Genomic DNA, 13,427 nt, shown 5'->3' with positions numbered 1-13,427 from the left:
TATTTTTATAATTCATCCTATATTTGGCGCATCCCCCGCACCGGTTATGAGCCACACACAGAGGCAAACAAATCACCCAACTGACGAGAAAGAAGAAGCGAAGGCAAGCGAGAAGCAAGCATCAAGAACAAGAACGAAGAAGTCGGATTGTGGCAATCACCGACCGTTCTTGGACAATCCCCTCACTACGGGCATACGTGCCGCGGACTTCCAGGCGGACGAGAAAGAGCCACTCCACTTCGACGTCAAGCCAGCCATGGGCAACATCGTCCACAAGAACGCGCTGGACAAGCGCACGGGCATGACCAAGCGCGAGAAGACGCTGCTGCGGGACACCTGGCACAAGTTCTGCCAGAAGAACCCGGACTTCGGCAGCCTCGTGTTGCTGGCCATGTTCACTCGGCACCCGGAGAGCCAGGCGCTGTTCCCCAGGTTCCAGGGTCGCGAAGTGCGCCACCTGCGCGACGACTCCGAGTTCCTGGCGTTCGCCGCCGGGGTTGGCCGTCAGATGAGCGCCATGGTCGACTCCGTGAACGACTACGACGCCCTGTGCGAGGTGGCGCGCAAGAACGCGGCCGACCACGCCCAGCGGGAAGGGGTGCACGCTGGCCACTTCGAGCACTTCTTCTCCGTCACGTTGGGCGAGATGACCGAGAGTGACGAGTCGGCCATGACGCCCGCCGCCGTCGCCGCCTGGGAGAAGTTCTTTGTGGTGAGCACTTGTAGGCTGTTGTACGCTCTCTGCAAGCCGGCAAGGCGATAAAGGAACATTAAAGACAAACGCCTAAGATGAAGCTCTAGCTCGGGGCCAACCTAAAAAAATTAAAAAAATAAACTTTAAAACGTTTTCCGACATAACCCACCTGACCACGAATGTCGCCGTTAATGCGATTAGCATTGAAGCAATGTGGTGAAACGTCGTATTGCCGCCGCAGAGACGTTTTATGTATTAGGCGTGTATGCAGCTGGGTTCCTCTCTGGCGCCTAGGGTGCCTCGATGCCCAGCGCCGCCGTCCAGGGTGGAGACAACCCCGCTGGCGCCGCCATATTGAGTCACACGAGCTGAGACTCAGCTACGCTTGCGTTCATAAATAGTGTTACTCGCGGCGCACTTCCAAGTGCTTTGCCTTGATGAGGATTTTTTATCGGTATCGCATCTGCACATCTTTATAACCAATAGCCGTTAACTCGTCGAAGGTCCAAGACGTAAATGTATGGCGCCGGGAACATGTCCCAAGTTGCCTAATTCAATTTACATTTAACATGCCGTGTGTATGTTTGAAATACGCACTATTTTTTTTTTTTTGCTCTTCGATGCTTGGTATATAAGGTTTGCGACCCCCTGTGTGTGGAAGTTTTTCTTTTTCGCTGTTGTATTTTGGTTTACACGTCACGCCTCCTTTACCGTAGCCAGCCACTCGGCCACGGCGGTTAGTTTCCCTTGCGTTGCGCGTGCTCTTCGCGTTCGTTGCAATTATTTGACGATATCTACGCGCAATTTCCCTTTTTTTTTGCCCACAAAACTGTGTGCTGAGAGGATTAAGCTGGTGTAAAAATAACTGCGATGTGAAAATAAGGTTTAGTTAGTGCTGTAGAGAAACATGTAACGTAACTTGTCTGTGTCAATCTTGCGTAGTACACACAAGAAACCAAACGATGCACAAAATACATTTACTTATAATGTCTAGTACAATCAATCATGAAAGAGATATGTACATGAAAAATATATGTACTGTGTGGCGCCTGAAGGTTATGTTGAAAGACGAGATAAAAAAAATCGCAAGGTAGGCTCGACACACAATTCGGGATAGTGAGAGTTTTTTTTTTAATTTATTCATTACATGGGGGGGGGGGTTCAAGTGAGTACGTCAACCTTATTACACACAATATAAATCGAAAACAAGAATACAAACAAGAAAACGCAACCGCGGGTAATATTAATCAAGATATCCAGCCAGAATACATCAGCTACCATCGAATACGTCGCATCAGCCAAACACATCGATGGCGAGTACAGAACATTTTATCAATAACCATTAGAACACTGATAACTACATTGAAAAAATAAACAACACTGCATACATATCGCGTACAAAAACCGTAAATGAAACTAAGACAGTCAAATACAGATTAGCAATATTTTTCACTTCGAAAATATAGTCCATGATGATGTAGGGCTGTTGACTTTAACAGAGGCGCCCATCCTGTCGATTTCCCTCGTACTGGTCCTCTTCAAAGTGTTTCTAAGTACAAGTAAAACAACAAAAGTGATTATTGATATGAAAAGTTGCCTTGTAAATACAGAGAACCCATTACAGTGCTTAAAAATAAATTTGCGCAGAAGTAATGCTGTATTACCTCGCTTCACACGTTTCGAAGAAATGCACAGGCTACAACAGACACCATGCCAGAAAGCGCCGAAACATTTTGGTCGCATGATGCCCCTTACTCTCTTCCCTCAGCACAACTGAGGGAAGAGAGTAACCCTTAACTCTTCCCTCAGCACAGCAGTCCGACGCTGTACCTATTAGACCACGTACTATCCAGTAATCCAAGTTGGCGGCAAAACGGTTACGCAAACAGTTATTTGAAAGTTCGTGAAGTTCCCAAAGAATGCTACTTGCGAGAATATATGTAAAACGCGGCAATGGTTTTATGAAGCAACTGCAGCACCGATTTTAATTACCTTTTTTTTTTTGCATTTGAGAGACAATTGTAAATTCTAGGAACTCCAAGAAGCAGAATTCTTATTTAACATAAAACTTCCTTTAGGAAATTGCTAACAATCGTAAAGTTTTAAAATATACAAGAACGAAATTTAAAAACATATCACAGCTCCGAATAAAAGATATCGCAGTTAGGTAAACTGCATCCAATGCTGCGTCTGTTAGAGCATCTCAAGTGGGCAAATGGGATAGAATAATTTATACAGTTTATTAAAATTATCGAAACGTTTACGAGAGCTTGCAAAAGTCTGACTCACATATTAGTGTTATATTCCAGAGTGCTCTATATATCATCAGTTTTGTCCCCTGTAAATGTATTATTATGCGTTGTTAAAAGAAATGTGACATCGTGATCCTTGCGTATCTTTTATTGAAATTTGAAGGATTTTCAATTGATGCTAGAAATATAAAAACCATTTCTGCAATTACTATATTTTAACTTCGTCTTTTAAATGCAACAAATCTCGTAGCCGCTGCTGCGAACTTGCTCGGCAAGAATCGTCACTTTCTTTCGAAGCGCACTTTTAATAATTTGAGGCAGTCGTCGCAGGAACATGCCGCATTTGCGCCAGCCAGGCCACATTAAGGATTGGTCGATAGCCAGCACCGTGCTTCGCTATTCTCGACTTCGTCGGGCTTTCTCGTTTCCTCAATGTTTCATAATGCACCAACCGATCGGTCACGGGAGCCAATGTTCAGCGTGGTGTTCCAGTTCATAGCAATAACTTCTAGGTGCGATAATAAGGAAAACAGGCTGCGACGATCTAACTTGCTTTTCTTTAGTATTAAAGATGATTCATCGGAGGATTGGGCAGCATCGGAGCTACAGATATTAAATTTTCGAGCGCGAAAGCAGGAAATAAAGATAACTGGTGCCCAGTTTGTACGTGCACATCGTCTAGGCAAATACAACGCAGACAAGCACCGGCCCCTCATAGCAAAGTTCGCGTTCTTTAAAGACAAAGAACAAGTTTTTGCAGCTGCGCGTAAGCTTAAAGACTCATCATATTCCATACGCGAAGTCTTCTCGTTTACCGCTCGCCAAGCCAGAAGAAAACTGATATAATTTGCTAAGACACAAAACAAACCACCTAAGTTATCGATTGATAGGCTGCGTATGGGTACAACGACATATGTATATGACATTGTCACGCAAAGTGTTGTGCAATGGAATACATAGCTAGGAAGGCGAACGTGCACCAACGACCGTCAAGAATCACGATCTTTCCTCATTAATCTCCAATGTCATTATCATTTACTAACATCCGAAGCCTAATATGAAAGCATGATAAAGCTTCCTCCCTCCTCGAAGATGCCAATTCTGACATAGTAATTCTCCCCAAAACATGGCTGCATCCAGACATCTCTGATAATGACATTTTTGCAGCGAAGCTGTATACCTCTACCCCCCAATGCGTTTCTCGTGTCCACGGGCAAAAATAACCTCCTTCGTGGGCCGATCCCGGAGGTAGTGCAATCGTAGCCTAAAATTGAAGCGACGCTCAGCGCAAGCGCCCAGCGCGGCAGGATGATGATGAATCTCGTCAAGCTGACAACGTGGCCAAGCGACGAAGGTGCAATGCAATCAATCGATTCAATGGTGTAAAATCTAAATTTAAGAAAAATTTCTCGATGCAGAATTCGGATTTAGTTCCTCCGTGTGTGATCAACTGTGGTTCAGTGCATTTCGCTTGTCTCCGGTCCACTCTTTGTAGGTGCACGAAGTAGAGGCACAAATCAAGTCGCAGGCCTATCAAGAGTGTTTGGTTAATAATTAGGTAAAGTGCATGTGAATTTCGCCATGTCAATAATTTCAAGCCACGTCGCAATGGGAAATCGTTCTAGGTGTCGTTTACAGCTACGCTGTCCAACCACCTTCACATTAGAGGCCAGTTTCTTTCCCTCGGGAGCGCCTGCAATATATACCGGCATTGACCGCTTTGGCAGGCGAGGTGGTGGCGTCACCCTTGCGATTAAAAAAATGACTACATCTGCTTACCTTAACTCAGACTCAAATCTCACGATCGTTTGGATCACCTGCCTAGGCTGTTCTACGAAAGTACTAATTGGTGCCTGTTACCGTCCATTTGATTCAAACCAAACCTTTGTCACCGATCTTCGCAACAGTATTGTTAATGCAATTGAGGTCTGTCGAGCGGATATGAATTATCTTTTGGGGGATGCTAATTTTCCCCACATCGACTGCGAAAAGCTGACCTCTACCGAATGTCATTACAATTAATTTAACCCTAGACTTCAACTTCTCCCAGATTGCCAACCAACCCACTCGCGGTTGAAACATATTGGACTTAATACCTACAACCACCGCAGAAACAGTTTAGCAGATAACATTCTTGGGTGAATTTAGGGACCATAATTTACGCCAATTACTCCTTAACATTCGGTTACCATATACGGGTATAGCAAAAAAAAAGAACAGTTCGCAACTATAACAAGGGTGACTGTGCTACCATTAATGCGGACCTAGAATTTTTAAAAATTTTGTAACAATGCGTTTGTTTCTTCCTTTTACAATCGAACAGCCGAAAGAAACAGGGTACTCTTTCGAGACAAATTACGCTCATTAGAATACCAGCACATCCAAGAATCAAAATATGCAATGATAAATAGAACCACTGGTTCACATATTTCCTTCGGCGGTTTCGAAACAAAAGGAAACGTGTATAGAGGAGTGATAAACTATTTGGCACCCCCATCGGCTAGGAAAAAAATACAATCAGTGTTTTAAAAAAGTCGCAGTTTCGCCCGAAAGGTCAAGCATCGATTGCGATAGCAAATTAATAGACAGCTATACGAAGTAAGAATAGTAGTCTTATCGGCCGCATCAACTTGAAAACATTCACTTACTAATTGAAATAACAAGCATGGTGTCCGCGCGCACAAGCAAGCATGAACACATCACACTCGATGACCGCTGACACTCGCCACCAAAACGCTTACGTGAGCAAACGCGGCAGCAGCCGCAAGCGAAGTGACCTTCGTGCTGTCTATCGCTTCAACGCAAACTGAGCCGCGAAAACACAGCGCGCACAAAGGTATGAGCCGTCTGCAAATCGCTTTCAAAATGCGGCGCGCGCGACCGCGCGCGGTCGTGCAAAGTACGCAGTTGTTGGCGGAGTAGAAGCCGCCTCCCCTGCCTCCCGCGCTGCCTCTCTGTTTACCTCCCTTTCACGCGCGTGGTTGAGCCGCGATCGTCCATTCCTCTTGCACTCGGTCGCGCAATACGCAGTTGGTGCCGGAGCAAAACGCCGTCCCTCCTCATTCCCTTCCATCCCCCACGGACTTTCGGGCGACGAAAGACGGCGCGTTTGCTCTCCGCCTTCCTCCCTCGCGCGCACCTGATTGAGCCGCGATCGTCGGCTCCCCTCGCATGCTTTCACTCGCACATACAGCATACGGCGCGCGGCGACGGTGTTATCGCCCTTGGGCTTTATACGGAACATCTCGGCGATGCCGACGGCGACGGCAAAAATGCGCCTGGGGTGTCCATATAATGGATATCGCAATAAAAAACTACAACTCTGCTTAATGCATTGCTAACGATGCGTATTTCTCACATAATATTCCACCTCTTCTCTATTTCAACCCTAATAAATTTTGGGAAAGCATCTCTCAAGTTACATGATAGCGACCACATGCCCTTCCAGACAATAAGTGTCATTCGTGCTTCAACACGTATTTTTCGTGTATCTTTAGCACAGATTACTCCAGCCTACCTGATGTTCCCGACTTGGACTATAAGTACAAGAACACCATTATGACTTCTAGCAATTGTGCTGTAGCAATTACGGCTCACATCCTCAGACAGTCACGAACTTCAGGAGAGCTCCCGTCAGATTGGAAGACTACAAAAGTAGTTTCCATATTCAAAAACGGCGACAGATAGTCACCAGAGAACTACCGGCCTATCTCACAACACGTATTTGTTGTAAAATACTAGAGCATATAATTGTCTCTCATATATAAAACCATGTGAAATCCAAGAGCTTTTTTTTTCACTAATCAGCACGGCTTCAGGAAAGGTTTGTCATGTGAGACACAGCTTTTCAAATTCACAACTGACTCGCACTTTGATATGGGCCGTAATGTACAGATTGATAGCATCTTCCTCGATTTTTCAAGCGTTTGATCGCGTAGCTCATTGCCGCCTGATTTCAAAGCTAACCGCACAAAGATTACATTTACTGACGCTAACCAACATCACCTGAGGCACAGGCCTACGCACTCCTGGTCTATGACGTCCGAAATTTCCATTGCCAAGGCTGGCGTGACGAAAGCGGTGACGTCAAAATCACTGTTGCTTGCGCGGGAGCATTCCCACTAGATTCTATGCCAGTCGGGCCAGGTAGCATGACGTCATTATCGGAGTGCGTAGGCCTTGTGCCTTGTGCAACACTGTGGTGGTGTTGCGCTAACTCGGCTCCGGACCTTTCTTTCTAATCGCCGACAGTTTACAATCGTTTCCTACCTTTCTCCGCCCCTTTCCTGGGTCACCTCCGGCGTATCACAAGGTAGCGTTCTTGGGCCGCTACTATTTTTAATATACATGAATGATATCCCCAATAACTTGGCATCCCGAGTGCGAACTTTCGCAGATGGCTGCATTATTTCCAGCCCTATACCCAGCCCCGATGACCACCTCCTTATTCAAAACGACCTTCAGCTCATTTCTGATCGGTCGAACATTTGGTTAATGACTTTAAATTCATCTAAACGCAAAGTAATGTCTATCACTTGTAAACACTCAATCTATAATTTTCCTTGTCACATAAATAATAACCTATTTTTCCCAGCTACTCCATGCAAGTACTTAAGCATCAATCTCGTACCAAGCCTTTCCTGACCCATCACGTTACTACCATATGTGCTAATGCTTCAACTGAGGTGCTTACGCCGAACCTACGTAATTCACCAACCAACATCCGCAAGCTAGCTTATCAGGCGTTTCTTCACCCGCGACTCGAATTTTCCTCTCCAATTTGGTCACCTTATCATAAAAACCTAATCAGCTTATTATAATCAGTTCAAAATAAGGCCGCTAGGATTATCTCGCGTAACTATAACTACAATTCCATATTCTCACAAATAAAACTTGATATTTCAATTCCGCCCTTCAGTACTCGTCTTGATTTTTCACTCTTATCAAAACTTCAGAAGTACGTTCATCGGCTGAAAAATCTTCCTTACGGCTTGAAATCGCAGCTTCAACATCACGCAGGTTAAATGGTCACCTTAGCTTCACGCAAATCTACGGGAACACTCATATATTCAATTGTTCGGCGATTCCTCGTGCCATTCGGTTATAGAACGCTCTTCCTGATTTCATAGATAGATAGATAGATAGATAGATAGATAGATAGATAGATAGATAGATAGATAGATAGATAGATAGATAGATAGATAGATAGATAGATAGATAGATAGATAGATAGATAGATAGATAGATAGATAGATAGATAGATAGATAGATAGATAGATAGATAGATAGATAGACTTTATTAGAAAGATAATCAGAGTTTTGTCTTGCCCCGAAGGGGCATCGCTAATGGTCGGGGCCCCTAGTCCAGGGCTCCGCTGGCTCTTGATAGATAGATAAACTTTAAAAGAAAGTTAAGCAGAGTTTTGTCTTGTCCCGAAGGGGCATCGCTAATGGTCGGGCCCCTAGTCCAGGGCTCCGCTGGCTTTTGCCATCTTCTCTGCTCTCTGGATCAGCTTGAGCTGGTCGTCCTGATTTCATCGTGTTTCACACAAATCCTGATAAATGCCGCCAGCTTATAAGTTCATATTCCACTGCGTAACTTCGACAAAAGGCATGCTGTCTTTTCATTTTTCTTCTTTTTTTCTTTCTTTTTCTTTTTTTTCAGTTTTATGCGTTCTGTACGTTCTCTTGTTTTTATTTCTGAGTTCATTCTTTTGCTTGTTATTATTGTACTTTTATCTTATGCCGTCAGAGTGACTACTTTTCAAAGTTGTGATTTTGTTTTCTGAATGTACTGTATCTGTCTTTTTGTCTAATATATGTACATTACCTTTTCCTATTATTTTTATGCAATAATATAATGTCCGCATAAAATGGTGCGCATACATTGTGATACTGTCTATTTATCAAGCATATATATTATGTTTTGTAAAAAAATCAAGTGCTGCGAGTTTTACGTGCCAAGAACATTGTGGTTTGTTATATACCCATTTAGTCCTTACTGTCACACCTCCTTACCGAATGCTTATACGAGGCCTGTAAAGAAATTTAAAATAAATGAATAAATATTGCACCAGTCGGCGGCCCAATACAGTACGCTTCTATAGTTTTCCGATATTCGTCCAGCTTGCTTGAATGCATCGGAGGCGTCGTCCTTGAGAACAGAAGCACTTGGCGTCCACTCCGCCCTTGTCTCTGTCGTTCACACCCATTGTGATATTCCAGATCTTATACTGACATACTTGTACGCTGAACCGAACGTTTATAAACGTGTTTCTCTCACGATGCAGATAAGCTACAGGGACACTGCCAAAGAATTTGGCAGATCCCACGCCTGTGTGGGATCCGGTTATAAGCGAAACTTTCTTTGGAGTTTACTAAAACGTCTTCACTTGTTCAGTGCAAAGTAGCTCAACACTTATCGTTCCAATACACGCTCTGCGTACAATATGTTCACTCAACTTCACACTCGGCTGCACCCGTTGCCGACTTCGCATTATCTTCTCTGAAGCCAACACCAATATTTAAGACGAAACTTTCTTTCGCCCTTCCCCCCACGTAGCTTGTACTGGCCGCTGTCTTGCGGACTACACAAAACTTGGGCCACTGGATACGTGCCAGCGGAAATGCGCAGCTCGATTTATGCCTGGACAGACAACTTCGGCCATTCGGTGTGCGCCACTACTGGATATGTGCACGAATAGACAACGCGGGACATTGGGTCTGTGCAACTGTGCATCAGTCGCTGGGTACTGCACGCGAACATTCTTGGCCAATCCCTCAGAATGGGGACGTGCCTCTGGCTATAGGTGACCTAATAGACAAGCAGAATAAGAGGTGAAAAAGTCGGCAACAGAAACAGCCACGCGACAAGATACGTGAACCATAAATTGCAGCGACGCGTGCGCGTCGCAGTGCTAATGCAATAATCTCTGTGTATCTCTGTTTGTCGCAGGTACTGAACACGATCACAAAAGAAGTCTTCGAGGAGGCGGCCAAGGCTGCCAAGGCTGCCAGGGCGACCAAGGAAGCCGAGGCAGCCAAGGAAGCCAAGGCTGCCAAGGAAGCGAAGGCTGCCAAGGAAGCGAAGGCTGCCAAGGCGGCCGCGGGAACGACGTCACCGCCCCAGGACCAGGGGCATTCGTCAACTGACGAGCTGACATCCACCCCGGCAAGCCCGTTGCCGGCGACGACTTCAGCGGCCCAGAAGGCCACGAGCCCGCTGGCCATACAGAGCGTCATAAAAGGGGCCCGCTCAGACCACAAGCCTGTCTGGAGGAGTGGAATCAAGGAGAAGCACAACAAGCCTCCAAAATGAGCGCGCGGCTCGTCGCCTGCCTGTTGGCGCCATCTTGAAGACACCGGCCTTTTCACTGGACCCGCTTTTAACGTTGGTTCCGTATGGCTGCGCGTCTCTATGCCGTTTCAATGGGCACATCCCAAGCGCGCTATTTTCGATGCGATAAAGAGATGTACTTAAAACACGTTTCATTGCCAGTTTTATAATACCTGTTGCTGCGGTGACTTGTAAAGTCTGGGAAAGAGAAATCGGGCTTAAAAGATGCCTTCCTGCATTGTAAAAAAAACGACAGCGGTGTAATTGGCAAACAAAAGGCTTCTTCGGGACGGGTACATTTTACACCCCGAATCATTCAAAGTGCCCGCGAATAAATGGCGGCGTCTTCTTTGCCACTTTCACTGATTGGACAGCCAGTAAGACAAACAACCTACACAACCTATGTGCACGGAGGCAAAACAAAATGATCTGCAACTGTCTTTACAAGCATTCTTGAAGCTCGCTTACTGGCTCAGAATCCCCCACAATGCATGTTGTGCAAATTAGGAGTATGTAGCAATTAGCCCCGAGAACGACCTACAGGGGCGCTGCGAGCGCCACTCGCGTGACGTCAGGGCAAGGACTCGTGCTGTCGCCTGCTACAGTTCGGGAATGTCCTGGCGCCTTCTGCAATGCTTTCTTTTGTTCGCTCTCGTTCTTTATAGTAGTACACTTATAGCGGTCATCTCAAATATATTTTCACGATGTCCTCGTAAAAATTTATTCTGAGGTTATTTCCTAGACAACAATATATTTCATGCGCGGTTCTACACTCTGTAGCAGTAGCTCGCGTGGATAAAAGCGTAAACGCAAAAACATAGGATAGCACAATCCAGTTAAGCGACCATACTTGCTGGTCGTGTAGCGATCATGTGACAAACGCTGGTTATATACTTTTACACCATTTACCATGATGGTTAAGCCGTTATTTGCCGGTTTATCTTAATCGGCGTGGTAACTTGAAGTAAATCTAATTGAGGCTTTCAGCTGTTTGCACCACACGAGAAGGCGTGGACCCATATTTATTCCCTTTACAGGAATACGCGCTCAACTCTGTTCAGCAATTCAGTACAGTACAGCACAGGTGCTTGTTGATTGGGGAACAGCAGTTATGACTGATCTGTTTGGCGTAACCGAAACAGCTGCTCGGCACAACGTTGAGGGCGAAATATTCATTTTATCATGTCATGAGAGAGGCAGTGGCCGAATACTGCACCAGGTAGGCCAATTCCTGTTCTGGTGATCGAGGGAGTGACTTTGTTGAAGCTTAGTGGGCCTTCCTAATTTGATTGCACCTGGACTAGTATAGCCCCACTAGCTCTCGGAAATATATTTTTCGCCGGTGTCAGGCGCCACTCCATGCCTGAAAATGTAGTGGACTGGAGGAGGGTTCGAATTTACGACCTTAAGATTAGAGGCCGGGATTAACCCAGCCTCTGCTCCACGCCACCATCCTTTTATATCATTGCATTCTACCGGTGCTAACATATGGGGCAGAAACTTGGAGGTTAACAAAGAATCTCGAGAACAAGGTACGGAGGAGGATGAGGAATAAACTTCATTTTTGTACAGCAGATTTCTGAGGCCTAGGCCTCTCTACCTAGATGACGGCCTCGAGCCCTTGGGCTCTGGCGGCATCTTCGGTCTGCTGGATTGCCTTAAGTTGGTCTTCCGGTGCAGAGCTGAGCAGCGCGGTCTCCCACTGCTCCTCTGGTCTTGTGCGTTTTATTCGGTGTGGGTGCCCCAGGATAAGCCCTAACCTTATGTTGCAAGTCCACCCTTTCTTGACAGAATCTGCATCTATCAGTGTAAAGTTCTGCATAGTAACGGTGGTAGGCCACCGGGTTCGGATATGTTTCTGTTTGCAACAAGCGCCATGCTGTCGCTTGCCGTCTACTTAGCGAGGAGTGTGCCGGGGGGAAACGGGCCCTGCCCAATTTATAGTGTTTGGTTATTTCGGTAAAGCTGGTCATCCGGTCTCTCTCCGTTCCCAGTATTCGCGTGTCACCTGCTCGGTCCGTCAGTTCTCGAGCCAGGTTGTGCACTATTTCGTTCCCGGGAAGGGAGGAGTGTGCGGGTGCCCATATAATGTAAACATCTCGATCTTCACGATAGTTGGATAAAATTCTTAGCGCTTCCGGCGAGATTCTTCCTTGGCATAATTCTTGACGGCGGTCTTGGAGTTGCTGACTATGATGTTGGCCTCCGTGGAGGCTATTGCCAGTGCTACGGCAGCCTCCGCCACCTCAGCCTTTCCTGTTTTACAGTGCCACTAACTCTGGAGTCACCCTCTAGACTGGTAGCAACTATCGACATACTCTGTCTATTTGTGTACTTCGCCGCGTCCACATAAACCACGTCCCTAGCACTACTGAATCTTTTGTGGAGAGCTCTCGTTCTTGCGATTCTTCTATCTTCGTGAAACTATGGGTGCATGTTTCTGGGGATTGGGAGTATTTAGAGATGTTCCCTTATTTTCCTTGGGATGTCTTCCCGCAGTCCGTGCTGTGCTTCGTAAGATACTCCGATGTCGTCTAAGATGTGTCTGCCCGTCAAACTCTGCGTAAGTCTTTCATACTGCGCCACTCTCTGGGCCTCAATAAGTTCGTCTAACGTGTTGTGCACTCCGAGTGCTAGCAACCTGTCGTTTGACGTATTTCCTGGAAGTCCCAAGGCTTGCTTATACGACCTTTTAATGATGCATTCTATCTTGGCTTTCTCCGCAGCGTAGAGCTTAAGGTAAGGGACCACATATACAATACGGCTGATTACGAATGTTTCTATTAATCAATTAAGATTGTGCTCTTTCATGCCATAGTTTCTGTTGCATATCCGCTTTATTAGTCTAATTGTTTTGGTGAACACTATTATCCAGTAGTCTAATGGTTTCGCCATTATGGCCGTTTTCGGATATGCGGAGTCCCATCCCAGTATTCTTAGGCTCTCCACTATCGGTATCCTGGTGCCCTCTACTGTGACCACAACGTCCGGCCTTTCCTTAATGCTTTTTCGACCTCTGCATGTGGGTCTATAGAGCAGAAGTTCTGATTTTTGAGAGGAACATCGCAGTCCCTTGTCTCTGATGTAGTCTTCGACCGTGTTTACTACTGTTTGGAGGATCTCTTCCACATGCCCATCGCTTCCA

At 45.8% G+C, this 13,427-nt stretch overlaps 1 protein-coding gene across 1 annotated transcript; it reads left to right on the top strand.

Moving 5' to 3' along the window:
* The first annotated feature begins 43 nt into the window (after nucleotides 1–43).
* LOC125946951 (uncharacterized) lies at nucleotides 44–10,388 on the top strand. The gene is made up of 2 exons (XM_049671166.1): nucleotides 44–712; nucleotides 9,902–10,388. The coding sequence occupies exons 1-2, from the start codon at nucleotides 47–49 to the stop codon at nucleotides 10,262–10,264; spliced, it is 1,029 nt and encodes a 342-aa protein (XP_049527123.1). The 5' UTR covers nucleotides 44–46; the 3' UTR covers nucleotides 10,265–10,388.
* Nucleotides 10,389–13,427: the final 3,039 nt, after the last annotated feature.

This window comes from Dermacentor silvarum, chromosome 7, assembly GCF_013339745.2.
Source record: "Dermacentor silvarum isolate Dsil-2018 chromosome 7, BIME_Dsil_1.4, whole genome shotgun sequence".
Classification (NCBI taxonomy): Eukaryota; Metazoa; Arthropoda; class Arachnida; order Ixodida; family Ixodidae; genus Dermacentor; species Dermacentor silvarum.
This window is presented reverse-complemented; position numbering and strand designations above follow the sequence as displayed.